We start from the raw sequence: 22,077 nt of genomic DNA on the forward strand, positions 1-22,077 counted from the left end.
AAACAAATACCTGTTTAATATGCACATCCCTCTGATGCTCTGACAGAGGGTCACAAAGTTGTAGTCTGTCTTCAGGTTGTAGGTATCTGCCGAGTGGTGAAACTGCCAGATAGTGAGAGTGACGGTTAATTTAGGATTCAAATTTGCTAAAATAAAAGCTTTTATGAGACAATCCCACTTTTGATTGTGATCTGTCCAGTTTTCACATTCATGGGTTGAGGAACCAGTCATGATGGACCACCAGAAGAGTTTTTATTCCTTTTGGCTATTCCCTTTAAACACTGATGCATTTTACTAATACCCATCGAGGTGATCTGCTTATCTCCACACCAAGAGCATCATAAATTACCTCCACAATTTCACAGGCCAACCGTAGCAACGTGTTGCTTCATCCATAAGAAAATCTAAAGCCCTGAGCCACTGTCATTCAGATAGACTATCTTCATCCATTATAGATTAATCACCAGGTACCCCAGAATTCCAGCTATGAGCAAAACCGCGGTGAAAATGATCCCTGCAAATACTTTCATCAACCCAGTTTCTCCTTCCACCGTTTCTTTGGGTTCCTCCTCGCAGATCGAAATGACACCAACCGATGAATTCCCAACGCTGACGGTGGATTTCAACTCGGCTCCTGCCTCTTGCTTCGCCTCGACTGCCCACGGCGCCACCTGGACCTTCATCTCCATCTCCTCCATCATCTGGTCCACCTGAGCGATCTCGGTCTCCAGCTCTTTGAGGTCCACCGTGTCGATGTTCGCGTCGGCTTCGTACTTCATGTTTTGGACGCTCATGGCTCGAGCCGAGACGGTGGTGGTGCTGCCTGTCATTCCCGTCTGGATGAGGTGTCTCGTCGGCACTTTGAGAGGAAAATCCTGCCCGATCTCCAAGGACCGCTTCATGTCCACATCCAGGAGCTCCATGCTGCTGGTAAATAGCACCCAGAGGCGCTCGTATTCAGCTCGATCATCTTTGCTGATGTTTTTGTCCTTCAGAAGAGCCGTGAGTTTAGTCCTGTTGGCCACGGCCAGCTCCTGGGCTTTCTTTCGGGTCTTTTTAAGTTCCTCTCGGAGGTTTTGGGAATCAGATGTGCTCCCCAAAGCGATGACCAGATGCCTGAAGCAAGCTGTGACTTTGTTGAGCGCGTCCAACATGGTCTTGCATTCGTCTTTGCCCATGTTTGCGCGGAGATACGGTTAAGTTTTTCACCGAAAATCCACAAAACGCGCTGGATGATAGTGTCTTTTAGTTTCCACGGGAGCAGAGCAGTCACACGAGTGCACTCATCATCATCATCATCATCATCGCTCTCGTCATTGCAAATTCCTCACCATCCATGTTCTCTGTTGATGCAGACAGACAGCAGCAGTCGGGCTTATCACTAAATGGATCCCTAAACGGCTTTAGTTGCGCTGCCGGAGATTAGAAGGCTTCAGTATGTCCGCATGAATTTAAAACGTCGCCTCTCTTCGTCTTTTTGCGCAACGTGCATGCCGTTTGAAACATAACAGGTGTTCATTTTAAAACTCCAAACAGAACGTCTACCTCCATGACGTCACATAGGCATTCCAAGAGAGAGCAATGTAAACGGATTCTCCGAAGGTGGAATGTAAACAAACGCCCGAACGTTCTAAACGCACCGGAGTTGCTGTCGTGTAATGTTTGTCGGTGTCGGTGATGATGCTGATAGTGATGGTGATGAAGATGCCAAGATTTTCAGAAGGCAGCAGCGATCCGTTGTTCGCCAGTCATCCGTGATGCGAGCTTAAATAGGAGTAAATGCTCGCCAGTGAAATAACCAGTCTAGCACTCACATCCTGGAAGATCAGCCAAACCTGTCGCGATTGGTTGGCCGATACCATTTGATACCGTTTTTTATAGGTCTCTTAACAGTATTTATAAGCACTGCTTGGATTTTTGTTTTTGATATACCAACAGCTTTGTTATAAAATGTGTTATATTAGGCTATTTAAAAATGCTTTCATATAACATAATATAGAATATAATAAACAGTTTAAGCTTCTATTTTGTGCTTTGCTAGATGCCTCTCCACAGTAGGCTAAATGTTTTGTAATAGTGAACAGGTGGCAGTGCTACCTTTAAAAAAAGAACACGCAGTCCAATATTTAATCAGAGCTGATATTCATAAACCATTACACTGATGGCATTGCTCAAAAGGTCTGCATCAAATATAGTTGTTCCTTTACTAATTTGGATACCTCTCAAGTAGTTTTGGAACACCTTACAACTTTAACCCAGCTTGGAAGTGTTGATGCTGAGTGGTTTATAGGGTTTATTTTGTTAACAAGCAAAGATTACAAGAGCTTAAATTTGGGCTTTAACTTTAAGCTATATGGAACTCCCTGCCTGGGGTTATTAGGCAAGCTCCTAGCCTACTGTATCCTCTTTTAAGTCTCTTCTTAAGACTCAATTCTATCGTATGGCTTTTTAAAAATGTTGATGGTATTTTTTGTATTTTGTTACTGTACTGATCTTTTTATTGTAAAGCACTTTGTAACTTTGTTTTGAAAGGTGCTATATAAATAAATGTTTACTTAACTGAAATTGTGATTCTTATTTTAGATGCTGCAAACATATCATAATTAGCGCTTTAAGAACTGTGTGCATCACATCCAATAGACCCTAAAATAGGAAACATATGATTCAATGTTTTTAAAGAGATGCACAATACATTTTTGCAGAGTTCCACTGTGAAAGAGCTGTCCCATGAGGACTACACAGATGGAATAGCTTACTTTTAGATACAGGTTGTCCAACAACACTAGTACAACAACCAAAGCTTTTAAACAAGTCTACATTCAACTTTTACTCTATTTTAAAATAAACGTATTTTCAAGCCTATTTCTAGTCCTTTCTAGACTCTTTCTTTATCTCAAGGTTTTAGAAGCACTGATTTTATTTTAAACTTAAAGGTATAGTTACCCAAAAACTCAATTTTTATCATCATTTACTCGCCCTCCAAATCTGTATGAGTTTCTTGCTTTTGTTGAACACTAAAAGAAGTTTTTTTTTTATTTTAATTAATTAAAATTAACTTTTTTTAAATTTTAATTAATGTTGTTAACCAAACGTCATTGACTTCCATAGTACTTTTTTCCATACTATGAAAGTCATTAATTTTTTTTTTACATGTGCAATGTTAATTAAGATTCCTCACACAAAAGTGTGATGTTGTGATGTAGCTTTCATTACCATTTCTTTCTGACCCTAGAAAATTATTAATGTTATAACTATGTGAGTCAGTCATTCCCAGAAAAGAATTTGTCATGTTCATTTAGGGTTCTTTAAAATGGAAAAACTGAATTAGACAAATTCTAAGTTTACTAAAACTAGAAATATGATTTTAGATAATCATATGTGTTTTATGTGCTGTGTATGATTTTCAGTTAAAGAACTAGGCTTTGTTTTCTATATGGGTCACTTTCACTTAATCACCATTGGCAACCACTCAGCCATGTGCTACTTTCAAAAGCATCTCATTTCAAAACATCTTATGTCAGATTGGGTCTCTCATTAACAGACTGCCACTTGTTTGATATAATGAAACCAGAGCCAGAGTATTAGATGTATTGCTCTCCATGAGTACTTGTGCATTGACAAATAATATGGATTTCATAAATAGACTGAAAGATTGCATAAATCAGTCTGTCTATCTGTGTTAGAGATTCGGACTCGTAACCCAAAGGTTGCGGGTTTGAGTCTCGTACCGGCAGGAATTGTCGGTGGGGGGAGTGAGTGTACAGCGCTCTCTCCCACCTTCAATACCACGACTGAGGTGCCCTTGAGCAAGGCACCGAACCCCCAACTGCTCCCCGGGCGCCGCAGCATAAATGGCTGCCCACTGCTCCGGGTGTGTGTTCACTGCTGTGTGTGTGCACTTTGGATGGGTTAAATGCAGAACACTAATTCCAAGTATGGGTCACCATACTTGGCCACATGTCACATCACTTTTCACTTTATCTATCTATCTATCTATCTATCTATCCATCCTATTTTAGCGCACATTTTTGTTCAGTTATCCCCATATTCAATAAGTATTCATAGACAGAAATAATTGGGGTGAGTATTTCCTCTAAACTGAATGAGAGAGCATGTGGAGTTGAGAATGCCAAATATATTTGAATGAAGGATTAGTCATGCATTAATAAGAGGGAAATATTGATTTTTGTTCTCAGTTTACCCTTTCCTCAGAGCATATGCAGATACAGACCCACACAGGCTGTGTAATGGGTAAGAATCTGTGCTGCTATCACATATGTCGTGAGCAGGATCCCAGACTGGGGCAACCCTCAGCTGTAGCTTTGCTTCTGTTATGTCTCTGTTGTCCCTGTGAGAAAGACGCCTCACCCCAGGTCTGCTCCAGCGGGACTGTCTCTGCAATTAGCTCACTGGGAGATGCTCTGAATAAAAAGCCACTGCCAAATAACAATTAATTTACAGACTCTGCCTCGTTTTAACTGATAATCATAGTGTCTTTAACATGTTTGTAAAATGTGAAAGGAGTGAAGTTATTTCCTTATGAAATTAACTCTTCATGAAACCAATACTCAGGAACTCACACAAAACAGACGCCATGCAATAAAACAATAAAACTTATCTGGAGAAGAAATCTTCAAAGAGAGCAAACAACACCTCTCTCCTCGCCCATTTACGACCCCCTTCTCCCCCTGTCCGCAGCTGGCGGGTGGGTCCTTACAAATGAATAGATATAATTCCCTTACAATTGAGTTGCATATTGTTTTACTGTACAATAAGAGCCATGATGAGACTTCACCTGCTGGGAGACCCGGAGGGAAAAACCTCCACATTACCCTGCTGTGTGAATGCAGAATAGGATATGCCATTGCAACTGCTGCCCCATAGGGTGAAAAACAGCACGTCCCTGCAGGCCACTGGCTGAGTCGACCTACCATTACTTCTGCCAGCTGTGCCACCACAATAAACCCACCCCAAGAGACTTCATATAGGCCTAATGCATCATGGTATTCTTTGAAATGCCATGCAAATACCATATGCTAATCATTCAGTATTTTACCAGTAGTAGAACAATATAGAAGCACCACACATATGAATTCAAAAATTCAAGAAAATTGAAGCTTATCTGGTGATCTGCTTAGTATTTATTTCAATTCAAATGTAATTTTTTAGAGAAATGTTTTTATACCTACTTCAAGCGAAATGTTAATTAATATGCTTCTGTTCACAAGTTTGAGGTCAGAAAATTTTATTCAGAAAGGATGCATTAAATTGATCAAAAGTTTCAGCGAAGACATTTATAACGTTACAAAAGTTTTCTATTTCAAATAAATTAAACCTTAAAGAATCATTACAAAAATGTATCACATTTTCCACATAAATATTAAGCAGCACAGCCATTTTTTTTAACATTTATAATGAGAAGAAATGTTTCTTGATCAGCAAATCAGCATATTAGAATGATTTCTGAAGGATCAAGACTGGAGTAATGATGCAGAAAATTCAGCTTTGCGTCACAGGAATTAGTTCGATTTTAAAATATATTCAAATAGAAAACAGTTATTTTAAATTGTGATAATATTTCGCAATATTATACAGTTTGTAGTGTATTTTCAATCAAATAAACAGTCTTGTTGAGTAAAAGAGATTTTTATTTATTTATTTATTTTAAATCACAGACTAACTTAGGTAAAATAAAAATCTATAATGATTTGCATTCACATTAATGAGTGGTTATTTAGATGTGAAATAACATTTAAATTATTATTTATTTACTGAATGCATTTTCCTAAATGTTTATTTTAACAGCATTTTCGATTCTAATTAGTGATTCACATCAATCAAGGCATTTTTGCAGTGTTGATGTTGACTATAAGTACATAGACTTTTTTTCTTGGTGAAAGCTTTAATGTACTTGTGGGTACGGAAAGTATTCAGACCCCCTTAAATTTTTCACTCTTTGTTATATTGCAGCCATTTGCTAAAATCATTTAAGTTAATTTTTTTCCCTCATTAATGTACACAGAGCACCCCATATTGACAGAAAAACACAATTTCATTTGGGAACAAGTCTATTTCATTTAATGGTTCCTCGTTTGTTACCATCTGTTCAAAACCTAATCATGACATCTGGTGCTGGCAGCTTATTGTTGTTTTCATGAGTACCTTTACAAATTCCATATTCATTTCTGCTTTGAGCTGATTTGATCTGCCACTGAAAAAATCATGTAGAACACTGACACACGACCAGCCATGCTCAGGGAAAATGTTGCTTGATGTTTAAGCTCTTCTCCAGTGGATGGAGAGGTGACCTGAAATACACTCACAGCAGGAAGCTCTTAGCCTTGGAGAGGGCAAATGAGCCCACAAGCTTCCAGCTGCTTTCCTGTCATAAGCAGCAAGGTTCGTATTGGCAGGTTCTATACTTTCCCTGGATATATTGAACTTAAAATGTACTCTTTAAAGGGATAGTCCACCCAAAAATGAAACTTCTTTCATGTTATTCCAAACCTGTAGAGCAGCTGAATTAAACTTGTTTTGATGGACTTAACTGTATGCATTTCTTTCTTCTGTGGAACATAAAAGAAGATATTTTGAAAAATGTTGCTAACAAAACTGAAAAACGGTTTTAGTTTCCTTCGACTTCCATTGCATGGACAAAAAACACAATGGAAGTCAACAGGAATTGAAACTCTTTAATGCGTCAAAGTATATTTTTTCATGTTCCACAGAGGAAAGAAACACATTGAAACATGAGGGCGAGTAAATTATGATGGAATATCTTTTTTTGGTGGACTATCTCTTTAAGTTTTTTGACCTGATCAGCAACCCTGTAAAGAACTTCCAGTAAAGGATGGCACATTTGACTGTGTCAAGCCCTTAAACTTTTGCAAAAGCTTACATATTCATGAGAAACACAGAGCAGAGGAAGGCATACGGTTGCGAGTGTTTACTCAAGCAGCTTCACAGTTTAGATCAAATACTGAAATGGTACAGAAAACATGCTAATGCACTATAAAGATGGTCTTTGACTGAGGGGTCACCAGCCCAAACCACAGGATGATTTGCACATGCTGTAATCCAGATTACCAGGTTACTAAGGGCCCCTGGATTAACACTATAATGCTCACTAATGGAAGTAGCCTTTTCCTCACTCATCTTCTGACCATGTGAAATGGCTTCTTCAGATCAAAGTTTTCAAAAGGGATAGAGCACTTAATCTGAGGCAGGAGGATATCAGCAACCAGCAAATTCATTTATGTGACAGTACAGTTACAGTACATTCTGTACTTTTAGAAATACAAAGATAGGCTTAATCAAGTACATTGACATTCATAATGATTATATTATACATATTATATATTATACAAACACAGCATTGTTTTCACGTGGTTAAAAACACTCAAAAAATGTGTCCCATATATTTTTTAAATATATGCAATAATGCATGTTGTAACCAGTAAAGCTCAGTGAAATGTATATGAAATATATAGTTTCAACCTTCATATACCAAAATATATTTCAAAATATATTTCAGGGGCAAGAAAATACAATTTCCAATCATCCAGGAGCCTACATTTAGGTTATGTATTATATGTATTATATTTTATGTGTTAGACAACACGTGTTATAGACAAATAAAGTTTTTTCTTCAAATGTGACATTTGAGAATGTATTTTCTTGGACTGAAATGAGGGCAAAATAAACGTTTTAATGCTTGTTTTATATATACAGGTGCATCTCAATAAATTAGAATGTCGTGGACCAGTTTTAGCACTAATCCGATCTCATCTGCAGCCACAGATAGCTGAGAACTTGAGGTGAGAGTGAAAAGGCTCCTCCTGCCTCATTCCATACTATCCAATGTTCGTCTTGCAACAAACGGATATGGTTTTATCCTGCGTCATTCCAATCACATGACAAAAGATTTCAAGAACAAGCTGTACTTACACTCATAAAAGATGGGGCATATTAGTACCTGAATAGTAGGCCTATATACATTAGTAATTTTTGATAAGGTGCCTCCCAGATTTTGAACTATTTTTTGAGAGAGAGTTTAGAAAACATATCTAACACTGTGTACTAACCAAATGTGATGCAATAAGATTCCAGCAACAAGCAATTTGTTTGTCCACACCAGATGCAAAATGTCCATCATGCCCATTTCCAGCATAATTGTGACTTTTTATCTTACAGTTCAGACATTTTTCTTAGAACTCTGTTTATGGCTTACGATTCTGACTTTTTTTCATGATTCTGAAAAAAGGTCAGAATTGCGACACAGAAATCAGACTTTCTTTCTCACAATTCCGAGTTTACATCTTGCAATCCTAGATTTTTTTCTCAGAATTGAGTTTACATCTTCACAATTCTGCTTTTTTTTTTGTTTCCACCATGTACTAATAAAAAAAGAGGTAACTGCAACTTTAACTCACAATGAGATTGATTTTATATCTTGTCGTTCTAAGTTTATATCTTGCAGTTCAGACCTTTTTCTTATACATTAGTAATTTTTGATAAGGTGCCTCCCAGATTTTGAACTATTTTTTGAGAGAGAGTTTAGAAAACATATCTAACACTGTGTACTAACCAAATGTGATGCAATAAGATTCCAGCAACAAGCAATTTGTTTGTCCACACCAGATGCAAAATGTCCATCATGCCCATTTCCAGCATAATTGTGACTTTTTATCTTACAGTTCAGACATTTTTCTTAGAACTCTGTTTATGGCTTACGATTCTGACTTTTTTTCATGATTCTGAAAAAAGGTCAGAATTGCGACACAGAAATCAGACTTTCTTTCTCACAATTCCGAGTTTACGTCTTGCAAAAAAAAAAAATTTTCTCAGAATTGAGTTTACATCTTCACAATTCTGCTTTTTTTTTTGTTTCCACCATGTACTAATAAAAAAAGAGGTAACTGCAACTTTGCGTTAAGCTAACTGAGACTTGTTATAGCACTTGCATATCATTGCTCTTTTGTTGATATTGATTGCTTCCATTGTCCTCATTTGTAAGTCGCTTTGGATAAAAGCGTCTGCTAAATGTCTAAATGTAAATGTAAATGCAATTTTGACTTTTCCTCTCTGCATTCTGAGTTTACATCTCACATTTTTTTTCCATTACAGAATAAAAAATAAAATTCAGACTTTTTAACCGGGTTTTATATAGGCTATCACAATTTTTTATTTTTATTTTTTGCAAAATAGCCAGAAAAAGTCTTAACTGTGAGATAAAACATTGTTCTATTTTTTATTATTTTATACAAAATAAGCTACAGAATCAATCAAAAAATTACAGCCAATCAGAACAGCGTGTGGGCGGAGTCTCTTTGCAAGCGCACTGCACTCGCAACAGAGCCATAGAGAGAGAGTTGCGACAACTGAGCCGCTCAATAGTTCCCGGAAGTTAGCGCTGCTCCGTAGAGATGCTTTATAGTTTATTATAAATGTATAAATCGATTGCTGTAAATAAGAGCATAACAAAAGTCAACATACATAAGATATGATTAAAGGTGTAAAATGTTTGAAGTTGTTTTAAATTTGAATATACTACAAATATATTTTTATATATTAATAACTGAGGGGTGCACAAGAATCAAAAACATTAAACAAGATTAATTTTCACTTAATCTTAACATATCTTCACTTATTTGGAATGAATTTTCTAAGACAACGAACTTAACATTTACCATGAGATTAGTAAAACGACAATTAACATTAAGATTACATACAAGTTGTAAGAACACACACACACACACTCAGACACACATCATACAGACATATAGATAGTTGACCACATTAATCCTCAAATATTAGCGGATTTTATCTTTTAAAAACAACACTGATTGCCCGCTATGAACTTCCTGGAACTATTTGAGGTCTACGCGAATCACGTGACGATCGAGCGTTTCGAACTTCCGTTGTCGCAACTCTCTCTCTCTCTCTCTCTCTACGGCTCTGCTAAACATTATTTAAATAAAAATAAATAAATAAATATAACAGTTACTGAGTGACTGATGCAATCGTTGTAACGGAATACATTGGTTGTTCACACTGAGTTCATAGTCACCGTTCATGTTTCCATTCATTAACGATCTGAGGCCTAGTATCCATTGTTGCTTTCAGTGTAACTATAAAGGTTATGCAAAATGATAGTCACATTAGATACGGTTTTAACAATAAATAAAGCACATAGTCAGTACCTGATACTATCATTGTCATAAAGACAATCCGGTCCTGTCTCTCTTCGCGTTGCATCGCGTCAGGTTAGAACAGGTTGTAAATGTTTAAGCTTCCAGAAAAAGTGTTTATCTTAATATTCTTCAAGTCAGCAAGAGCAATGATATCCCGTATCCACATCTGAAAGTGTTCATTTAGTCATGACAGATAGATTTTCCTCAGTGTTTCCTCATGTTTTAATGTTGTTGTTTGAAGACTTTGGGGTAAATTAATGCATTAGGGGAAATATAGGCCTCTGCCATGTGGGCCATAAAATGAAGGTTTATTAAATACAAAATACATACATTTGAATACAAATTTCTAAAGCATTTAATGTTTGATATGATAAGTATAAATCTAAAATGGGTTTGGTCAATAGTCAGTTAACATAATTTTGGTTTGAAACACATTATCTTTGCTGTTTGCTGATTTACAATATAAAAACTTAAACCATGTTTGGTTGTAAAAATCAGTGTACATACTCAACCTAGTAGTTTGAGAGACCATAGCAAAAACTGAAGTATTAATTCAGAGGGAAACATGATGTAAGTGTCATATTACTCAAGAACTGTCACTCAAGTTATTCACAGCAAAAATGGCAAGCATCTCATTACATGAAAGAAAAAAACAAGGCAAAACTGCTGGACCTGAATCTTGTGCACTTTTGTTTCTGCATGCACGTTCAGTTCTGTGCACAGAGAATTAGTTTTGTCCACTGAGGCCGTTTTTGAGAGGTTTATAAAGGCTTTTAAAAATAATAATAATTAGCTCTGACTCGTTCTTCTAAAACCCAGGTTTTTCATGCGGAGGGGTAATGTGGCATTAGTGGGATGTTTAATAATTCAGGTTTAGTCAAAGATGTTTTGTGCAGACTGTTACAGCTCTGCCACCTGCCACGCTTGCTGTATCTGAGTCATTATGAGCCGAAGCACTCACTGCTCACTGCTGCTTCAGTTTGGCCAGGTGACAAAATCATTATCACTTCAATGCACTTTGCATACTACAAGCAGCATGAAACAAAAGAGCAAGATGAAGAGAATTATGACGTGCCGTTAATTTCACACTTCACAAGATTTTAACATAGTAAATTAAACATTTTACAACTGAAATGACCTTTGATCGGATCCAAATACACATACACAAGTTAAAGGCAAATTAAAGGCATACTACTAGTACCATGTATAAATACTTATAGCCTATCTAAACTTAGAAGTATTGTTTATTTATTATTAAAATATTATTTACATTACAGTTACAAGACTGTGTAATATAATATAACATAATATTTAGTGCTGTCAAACGATTAATCGCAATTAATCACATCCAAAATAAAAGTTTTTGTTTACATAATATATGTGTCTGTACTGTGTATATAAATACACACACATGCATGTATATATTTAAGAAAAATATGTTACGTTTATATAAAATATAATATAATATAATATAATATTCATTCTTTTGATTTTAGGCTGAATTATGATTTGGACTGGACTTGATTTTAGTCTGAATGATGTTCTGGTCAGGTTTCATAAGATTATTGATAGAACCATGATAAACTTTTACATAAATCCCAGAGTGATATTGCTAATATATGGGGTGTGTTTGAGTAGTGCATGTCTGTGAGCTGGATGAGCTCTGCTCTGATTTGAAATGCAGTGAGGATGATGTTGTGCTAAGCCCAGCTGTTGCTCATACAGACACTGTCAGACGAGGCCTGAGTGTTCCTGAGCAGAGGTGCAGTCTGGGTAAAGGAGAGAGCTCCTGTCCTGCTCGCACGCTTCAGCCTTTAATCTGCTTTAGCTTCTGCCAGCGCGTGGATGTTGACTTTTATTTATTTATATAACTGTTGGGCCACACAGTTTAGGGGTGGAAGAGGAAACGGTTTACCAGGAAACGGTTTAAGGGAAATATTCATAGAAGGACACTAGTGATAAGCCTGATGAAGCATTAAAAGCACCAAGAGGCTATAAAGGACATGAAGAGGAAAGATCACGAAGCATCATAATCGTACCCATCACCATTACATGATATCTTGACGAGGTTATGATTCACTGTGATTTAAGATGATCTTCGATACTCGAATGAATCTGAGAAGTCATTATTGAAATTACACATGGGTTATGCCTGGATATATTTCTGTCAATGCAGTGACTTTTTCACTTCGACAAACAAAGGGAAGGAGCATGAGATGGCGATCTGTAGCGCCACCGAGTGGTGAATCAAGTCAATTCACCCATAGCTCCTTTTGAGTAAGCCTACCAAGTGTTAAAAGTACAGAGAAATTAGAGGCGAAATGTGAACGCTATGTCAAAACTTTATTTAATCAAAAGTATATATCCAAAAACATGCTTTAAAAAGTAAACAACCGAACCAAACAAAACAAAAACGTACATTTGGGACAATATTTGTATATTACTAATAATTCTGGCCGTAAATTGCTTACGTTCCTGCATAAATGTACATTTGCATTTTAAATGCATTTTTTAATTTAAATAATATTTTACAGTTAAGCTTTGATAACTGTAAAGCATTTTGATAACTGTAAAGCACCCAGTTTTGCACAGTTGTCTCAATTTCCAGTCTATACGTCTTTTTAAACTTATTTATTTGACATTTCAGTGACTGTGTTCACGACACATGTCAGTTAAGTTCAACAGTGTTGCATATGTTGATATATAAAGTGTAATTTGGCTTGTTTACTTTGTAACTGAAACTGCTTATGTAATCAAAATTCAAACTTTTTTTTATCTTTTAGCCTGCTTGGATTTTGATTCTGACCCATGGATCTTTGATACTGTGTGTGTGTGTGTGTGTGTGTGTGTCAAATGTATTACAGAATTTCATATAGTTGAAAATGTCACCTTGTCTTAAATTACAAAGAAAGTAACATATATGAAGTGTTGAATCCACGTTACAACACATTATATTAATTTGGACCTCTGCACATTTGTCCCCTTTGAGGCCCTTCTCTTAAAAAAAAAAAAAAAAAAAAAAAAAAATCACAAGTAAACACACAGTATCTTGATTTTAAGAATATTCAGATATTTACCCTCATCATTATTTCTTACCTATGAAACCCTTTAAACAGCTTGAGAAATGAAATGATCTATTTATATCTGCCCATCGCTCATCTGAGAATCACAACTGGTGGATAAAATCTGATTTCGGAGGCGGTAAGAGAAAGAAAAAGCTAAGCATTTCGATAAAGAAAGTGAATCGTGATGATGTTTGTATGGCTGCGATTTATCAGCCGATTTAAATGTGTTTTACTGCTTTATAATGAGACTGGCAGAATAATTAAAGAGTTTATTGCTAATATATTAGTTATAATTAAGGCAGGTTGAAAATATTATAACCAAACGATGAATTAGATGAAGGGTGTGACGGGAGATTAATCTTAAAGAGAAATAAACAAATATATAGGTGTGTTGTTATGATGGTTGCTATGGAGGTTTACAAAATAACAACAAGTAATCACAGTATACACGCTGATTTTGTGCCTGTTATTATTTTTAGCTCCCCGGAAATATCGCAAATCAAAACACATTTCCTCGTAACAGGCCAGTGTCACTTTCAGTTGCTTGTGTGTGAATGAGATAGTTTTTGTTTGTATATTGTAACGTTTATTAATGTTTTGGGCTTTCAAACACGAATCTTTTGATATCAGGGCAGATTTTTTTATTTAGTTTGTTACATCTGACTGAGGGAAACTTTGGTTTTTTAACAGTTTGAAATCAACCACAGCATTATCTGATCTGTCAAAGAAGTGGTAAGTGAAACTGAGGTTTATTTATCATATGATAGGCTCTTAAAGGGGTCATATGATGCTGCTAAAAAGAACATTATTTTGTGTATTTGGTGTAATGAAATGTGTTTATGCGGTTTAAAGTTAAAAAACCACATTATTTTCCACATACTGTACATTATTGTTTCTCCTCTATGCCCCGCCTTTTTGAAACGCGTCGATTTTTACAAAGCTCATCGGTCTGAAAAAGCGAGGTGTGCTGTGATTGGCCAGCTATTCAGTGCGTTGTGATTGGCCGAATACCTCAAGCGTGAGACGGAAATGTTACGCCCCTCACCATACTGTTGATGCCGTGTCCGGCCGGAGCGACGAGACATAAACATTAAAACCCATTACAAACGAGGCATTTGTTGCATCCAGTGGGGACATAATTACTGATTATAATGACTTATACTGTCTTTTTACGCGTTGCGTTGCATTGCGCCGCGTAAACATAAAACCCTGTCTGCATTTGTGATCAGAGAAATTACAAACAACAAGTGCTAACGTTAATCCACACTGCCCAAAACTCGCGTTTGAATCATCAGTGGCAAATGATAAAAGAAAACGTACTTACGTGAGTCAGAACTGCCGGCATTTTAGTCTAACGTAACTCTCCCAGGATCAGTAAACAGTCCTCCATAAAATGTGCTGGCGATCCACAGCACTAAGTTGATGTATTCCCTCAGCGACCAGCACGGATCAGCTCTAGGCATGACGAAGCGGATATCGTCCTCTTTTGGAAGACCAAACAAAGTAGCTTCGCTTTCACAACGAAACACACAGCGTCTTCAGGACATGGCGGCAGCGGCAACAATACTACAGCGAGAATAAAAGTTACGCCTTCTTTCTTTGCGTGAACATTTGGGCGGCGTTATGCAAATCTTCCCACATAGTGAGGTAGATATGTGGGGGCGTGTTCGAACGAGCCGTTTTAGGTAGGTGTGGCTAACTCTTAACTTTTATAAAGAATATCTCTTTGGATTTGAGACTTTAGTCTTTGCAACTTTACAGATCTTCTTTATGCACCAAGAGCTTGTAACACTCTAAAGAGAAAGGAAAAAATGAAATCGCATCATATGACCCCTTTAAATAAGCATCTTTTCAAAGTAGCTTTACTTAGGAAGGACTTAAAAGGAGAGTTTACCTGAAAATGAATATTATGTCATGATTTACACACCCTTATATTACTTTTTCCTTGGAACACAAAAGCTGGGATGAATGTCAAGATTTTTTTCAGTCAATAACAAGTTTGTTCTTATATAAACCTTCATTTTCCATTTACTCAACCATTGGTGTTGTCTATATTCATTTAACACAGAAGGATTCAGTATAAGCGCAACATATATTTCATGACCCTTGGTTAAATGCAGTATTTTTCAAATTGTAAGTGTGAGACATTGCGTAACCTAGTGTTAAAAGTCACTAAACAAAACAAATTGTAATTATGTTTGACTTCACCAAGACAACATTTAAATGAATATAGCCATAGAAAGTTATTTGCAAGAAATGTTCAGAATTAGTTAGGGACATTATTAGAAAATATAAATAGACTATTATTCTATTAAACCATGACATATAGTTGAGCCTGTGTGTTATTTTAGGTTGCAGATTTGACTTTGTAAAATATAGAGCTTGTTTAAATATATATTTTTAAATGATTATTAGAGATGAAGGCTAATTATGTGTAAGGCTGAAAATAAGGCTCTGTCTGCATTGCCCCGCTTACTGACACACTTTAATTTCTTGCCGTAGGTATAATCACTTATCCCACGATTCTCTGTTTCTGTGTGTGTCCTCTACAGGGTCCGGACTGTGGATGCCTTTGAGTTCAAACCCAACAGGGTTCGAGAGGATGTCATTGTGAGGGACGCTCTGTGTGGTGAGTCATTTGCATCGCTTGAACAAATCCCTCACACTAAGTAACAAACTTCAGTTTGTCAGAAAAGCAAATATGTGCAGTTTAGTATCTACTGTAAAGAATCTCACAATATTTTTAAGTTTGTTTTCTGCTTTGGAATGAGTTTACATTGTCATTTTTGGCACTGACCATTCACATCTTACTTTTAGGCTGTTTGGCCTTTTGTTTTGTAAGCGATTTGCATCTCAAAAGTGTTTTATGTAAATGAGATGCTAAGTTTCAGCCCAAGCTGAAGATGGAAACGTCTTCCTTGTTTCTTTAACTAAAGACACCAGTGAAGTTTCAGTGATACCAGGATAATAAATGGTTACCACAGCATTATAAGGGAGCTTCGTTTTGAAGCTGGCACCCTCTCGATCCTTTTACACACTGAAATTTTAATTACAAAAATATGAGGCTTCTTAGATTTGGACTTTCACTGTATTTGTGTCTGTTTCTAGTGGTTGGATATGGGAATTTAAAAGATTTAGTGGGTTATTATATTATTTAGATAGAAGTGCATGCTTGATTCAAAGTGTACTTCTATTCAAAAGTCTTTATTGCTCACCAAGGCTGTGATTATTTGATGAAAAATACAGCAAAATTGTGAAATATAATTACAACAGTTTTGTTATTTTATTTGAATATATTTTAAAATGTAATTTATTCCTGATGCAAAGCTGAATTTTCAGCATCATTACCCCAGTCTTCAGTGTCACACGATCTTTCAGAAATCATTGTGATACAAGGTTATTATAGTTAACTTAAACTAAAACCATAAAAAACATTTTTGTTGCTTAAAATAAATAAAATATATATTTTTTTTTTAATACTTTTTTGCCAGAGCAGTATAACTTGATGTACTGTAACAATTTACTTAAACTTTATCTTAAATTGAAAAGAAAAAGAAAATACAATAATAAATCTAATTCAAAATATTAAATAGGATTGCTTACCAACTCAAGTCAGAGCCCACCTCAAGTCACTGTGCTATTCTGGTCTATATATATATATATATATATATATATATATATGGCTTTCCTTAAATGGAAGTTGATGGGATTTTTGAACCCATTTTTTAATTTGTCATAAAAATGTACATTCAATCATTTGAAAAAGTAATAACTCATCTTTCCTTAAGACACAATTTGAGGTTATAATTTTATGTCTGTAGCACCGTCGAACTCTCAAAATGAGCTGAAGTAAATGCTATACTCATCGTAGTAAATAGTGACATTTATGTTTATGCATTTGGCAGATGGTTTTATCAAAAGTGACTTAAATTGCATTGAAGGATATAAATTATATCAGATCATCCATTCCCTGGGAATCAAACCCATTGCCTTGGTGTTGCTACAGTGTAAAAAAAACAAACATTTTTTTAAAGTTGTAAACTAATATTATTGGAGTATGTTTTACAAGAAAACGTTTCAGTTCTTCTACTTAAAAATGATTTTATATGTAACTTGCCATTTGTAATTGTGAGATTTACTAGCAATGACAAAATAGTTTCTACACTATTTTTTTCACTGTAGTGCCTTGCACATGTTGTATTGCTTTCCAATGCATCTTCTTTATCTATACAGTAACATTATTAATAAGCATGTGAATCAGTTATGTCTGGCTGGAATGGTGAGCCAATGGGAGTCTTGCTCGTCCTGCTCACCCCTCTATCTCTCTCTTTGCAGGTGAGAATGCAGTCTTCAGGACACCGGTTGAGGGATGTGGAGCAGCACCAGCCCCTGCTGAGTGGAGGAGAGGAGGAGGTGGCGGCTAGCCGCGTCTGGTTCATCCAGGACAGCTGCGGGATGGTGTGCGCCTTCATGACCTGGTTTCTGGTTATGTACGCAGAATTCGTGGTAAACTTTGTCATGCTGCTCCCCTCCAAAAGCTTCTGGTACTCTCTCATCAACGGTGTGGCGTTTAACTTCCTGGCTGTGCTGGCGCTGACGTCACACCTGCGAACCATGCTGACGGATCCGGTAAGAGAGGACTGTTATTTTGATTAAATTTGATTATGATGGGTGTTATTGATGTGAGGTGTGCTGTGTTTATCAGGGAGCTGTTCCCAAAGGTAACGCTACTAAAGAATACATGGAGAGTCTGCAGCTGAAGCCAGGAGAGGTCATCTACAAGTGTCCAAAATGCTGCAGCATTAAACCAGAGAGGGCACACCATTGCAGGCATGACCAACATCTGATAAATGACTCATTATTTGTATCTGTACATGGTCACATTCTACACTTTTGTAGAATTTTTCCTGTCTTAAAATGTCAGGCCAGGTTTCTAGCACCAAAAACAGTCAATTTATGTCAATTTTCCACCCTCTTTTTGACACTTTTTACAGGATTATGTTATGGTTGGCTGATCTTTTTACATTTGGAAAGAATAAAATCCTCCCTTTCAAGTTGCTGAATACCACATAGGCATTGATATGTGAACATGATTTGTCATATTTTAATGTGTTCATGGTTGTGACATCATAACTTAAACTGAAGAAGCCATTTTTGCAGTATAGTTTGAATATACGCTACCATTCCAAAATTATTTTATGCTCACCAAGGTTGCATTTATTTGATTAAAAATACATTAGAATTATGAAATATGATTGCAGTTTAAAGTAACTTTTTTCTATTTGAATATATTTTAAAATATAATTTATTTCTGTGATGCAAAGCTGAATTTTCAGCATCATCACTCCAGTCTTCAGATGTCGTCACATGATTATTCTAATATCCTGATTTGCTACTGAAAAAAACATTTCCTATTATTAGCAGTGTTGAAAACAGTTGGGAAACTGTGATCATTTTTTTAGGATTGTTTAATGAATAGAAAGTTCAAAAGAACAGCATTTAATTAAAATAGAAGTCTTTTGAAACATTGTAAATGTCTGTACTGTCACTTCTGATTAATTGAATGCCTCCTTGATGAATAGAAATATTCCATTTTAAAAAATCTAGTAGTGTATTGTTGACTAGGGAGGAATTATTTCCAAAAGAGCCAGAAAAATCCTATTTTGCCTTACATATCCCCTTTAAATCAAGTAATTTGTATTTAAAGGCCAAGCATCAGTGACTTCTAGACGTTTCTCGTCTTGTTTTATAACTGGTATGGTCTTTTCTCCTGTTTTGTTTGTTGTAGTATCTGTAAGAGATGCATCAGGAAGATGGATCACCACTGTCCTTGGGTCAACAACTGTGTGGGCGAGAACAATCAGCGATTCTTTGTCCTCTTCACTGTGAGTGTGTCTGATACTGCTGCTGTCTCTTCTTTTACAATATTTTCATGGTGGAATTGCTGACCTTCTTGTGCCTTAGTTTTAGAGAAAATATGATTATGAAATGGTGATTTCGGCTCTAACATCTGTTTGCATGAGCTGCGACCACATAAGGTTTCCATTTATACTCTGTATTGCTTTAATGTCCTTAATCAGTGACCTTTCCTCTGATAAACGTCTCCGGCATCAGTGTACAACAATATTTAGAGGATTTTATCAAAAGCATTTTACATTGAAAGTAAATTTTGAATAATATTTGGCTTTTTTTCCTTCTCAGATGTACATAGCCTCCATTTCTTTGCATGCGCTGTGTCTCAGCGGTTTCCAATTCTTCACCTGTATTAAAGTCCAGTGGAATGGTGGGTAATAGACATTTGAGATTGTCGATCCATTACTGGAGGCAAAGCTGAATTTTCAGCATCATCACTCCAGTCTTCAGATGTCGTCACATGATTATTCTAATATCCTGATTTGCTACTGAAAAAAACATTTCCTATTATTAGCAGTGTTGAAAACAGTTGGGAAACTGTGATCATTTTTTTAGGATTGTTTAATGAATAGAAAGTTCAAAAGAACAGCATTTAATTAAAATAGAAGTCTTTTGAAACATTGTAAATGTCTGTACTGTCACTTCTGATTAATTGAATGCCTCCTTGATGAATAGAAATATTCCATTTTAAAAAATCTAGTAGTGTATTGTTGACTAGGGAGGAATTATTTCCAAAAGAGCCAGAAAAATCCTATTTTGCCTTACATATCCCCTTTAAATCAAGTAATTTGTATTTAAAGGCCAAGCATCAGTGACTTCTAGACGTTTCTCGTCTTGTTTTATAACTGGTATGGTCTTTTCTCCTGTTTTGTTTGTTGTAGTATCTGTAAGAGATGCATCAGGAAGATGGATCACCACTGTCCTTGGGTCAACAACTGTGTGGGCGAGAACAATCAGCGATTCTTTGTCCTCTTCACTGTGAGTGTGTCTGATACTGCTGCTGTCTCTTCTTTTACAATATTTTCATGGTGGAATTGCTGACCTTCTTGTGCCTTAGTTTTAGAGAAAATATGATTATGAAATGGTGATTTCGGCTCTAACATCTGTTTGCATGAGCTGCGACCACATAAGGTTTCCATTTATACTCTGTATTGCTTTAATGTCCTTAATCAGTGACCTTTCCTCTGATAAACGTCTCCGGCATCAGTGTACAACAATATTTAGAGGATTTTATCAAAAGCATTTTACATTGAAAGTAAATTTTGAATAATATTTGGCTTTTTTTCCTTCTCAGATGTACATAGCCTCCATTTCTTTGCATGCGCTGTGTCTCAGCGGTTTCCAATTCTTCACCTGTATTAAAGTCCAGTGGAATGGTGGGTAATAGACATTTGAGATTGTCGATCCATTACTGGAGGACAGATGATATCATGTCATAAGAAGTCAAGTGCAAGACTTTGACATTCAGCGTGCTGTGTCATTGTAGGCTTCTTTTGCTCTGATAAGCCACTTTAAGTTCAAGAAAACACTTTGTTGTCTATAATATTACAGTTTAGACATTTTATTTTCCTTATATATTTACAATAAATGTATTCATAATTAAATTAATAATAGATTTGATCAAATTAATATTTAAAATGTATACATTTTTTCAAATTGACATCCTTTGTCACCAAGAATCTATATTATGTTTTTTTTTTTCTAATTGGCTTTTTATTTGTGTGTACAAACAGTATCTACAGTATGTACTTTTTTTTTTTTTTTTTAATGTGTCACTAAGAATGTATTTGATCATTTTTAATAGTATTTTTTTCATTTTCTTTCCACTAGAATAAAAGAGTTTTTTTAAAAACTAGAATAAAAGTTTTTTTTTTTTGTAATCTGTACTACTGTTCTTTTACTCCTCATACAAAGCACTTGGGAATTTGATGTCCAGCATTGGTTTTGACAGCATCATCTCATCCGTGTTGTTCTCCTCTGTTCTGTAGAGTGTAGTGATTTCTCCCCACCTGTGGCGGTGATGCTGCTAATTTTCCTGTGTCTGGAAGCACTGCTGTTTCTCACCTTCACTGCTGTCATGTTCGGCACTCAGATTCACTCCATCTGTAATGATGAGACGGTAAGTGGACTTCCACAAACCTCCAGAAGTCCTCTGACCTGGTTACTACTACCATTACTTCTGACGGAACTGAACTTAACAGCCATGTTTGTTTTATTATTTATTACAGTGTATTATAATTATAATTATAGAAAGAACAACCCTGCAGAATTATTTATGTTAAAGGGGTCATATGATGTTGCTAAAAAGAACATTATTTTGTGTATTTGGTGTAATGAAATGTGTTTATGCGGTTTAAGGTTAAAAAAACACATTATTTTCCACATACTGTACATTATTGTTTCTCCTCTATGCCCCGCCTTTCTGAAACGCGTTGATTTTTACAAAGCTCATCGTTCTGAAAAGCGAGGTGTGCTCTGATTGGCCAGCTATCCAGTGCGTTGTGATTGGCCGAATACCTCAAGCGTGTGACGGAAATGTTACGCCCCTCACCATACTGTGATGATGCCCCGTCAGACCGGAGCGATGATTCAAAAACATGAAAACCCATTATAAACGAGGCATTTGTTGCATCTAGGCAATTGTCCAGTGGGAACAATTACGGATTATAATGACTTATCCTGTCTTTTTACGCATTGCGTTGCATCGCGCCGCGTAAACATAAAACCATGTCTGCATTTGTGATCGAAGAAATGACAAACAACAAATATTCATCTGAATATTTGGTTTGAACTGTTCTGGAACAGTGTTGTAAATACAACTTAACCACTGATTTCTAGTCGTGTCCTCTTTTGGAAGACCAAACAAAGTAGTTTCGCTTTCACAACGAAAAACACAGCGGCCTAGC

At 36.1% G+C, this 22,077-nt stretch overlaps 2 protein-coding genes across 2 annotated transcripts in view; one reads left to right on the top strand and one right to left on the bottom strand.

Annotated features, from left to right (window-relative positions):
* Positions 1 to 204: 204 nt before the first annotated feature.
* On the bottom strand, positions 205 to 1,834 carry LOC107705791 (regulator of G-protein signaling 9-binding protein-like). The gene has a single exon (XM_016509246.1). It carries the CDS (start codon positions 1,176 to 1,178, stop codon positions 450 to 452), a length of 729 nt encoding a protein of 242 aa, XP_016364732.1. The 5' UTR covers positions 1,179 to 1,834; the 3' UTR covers positions 205 to 449.
* An 11,441-nt stretch (positions 1,835 to 13,275) lies between these two features.
* The window catches only part of LOC107705792 (palmitoyltransferase ZDHHC7-like), a 10,947-nt gene continuing 2,145 nt past the window's right edge, over positions 13,276 to 22,077 (top strand). The window contains exons 1-7 of the mRNA XM_016509247.1: positions 13,276 to 13,394; positions 15,811 to 15,887; positions 17,594 to 17,887; positions 17,964 to 18,088; positions 19,047 to 19,143; positions 19,460 to 19,541; positions 21,160 to 21,290. Of these exons, the coding sequence (XP_016364733.1) occupies positions 17,600 to 17,887; positions 17,964 to 18,088; positions 19,047 to 19,143; positions 19,460 to 19,541; positions 21,160 to 21,290 (723 nt within the window). The 5' untranslated portion in view covers positions 13,276 to 13,394; positions 15,811 to 15,887; positions 17,594 to 17,599. The remainder of the gene's footprint in view (positions 13,395 to 15,810; positions 15,888 to 17,593; positions 17,888 to 17,963; positions 18,089 to 19,046; positions 19,144 to 19,459; positions 19,542 to 21,159; positions 21,291 to 22,077) is intronic.

The sequence above is a fragment of the Sinocyclocheilus rhinocerous genome, unplaced genomic scaffold (genome assembly GCF_001515625.1).
Source record: "Sinocyclocheilus rhinocerous isolate Xijiao unplaced genomic scaffold, SAMN03320098_v1.1 scaffold834, whole genome shotgun sequence".
NCBI classification, from domain to species: Eukaryota; Metazoa; Chordata; class Actinopteri; order Cypriniformes; family Cyprinidae; genus Sinocyclocheilus; species Sinocyclocheilus rhinocerous.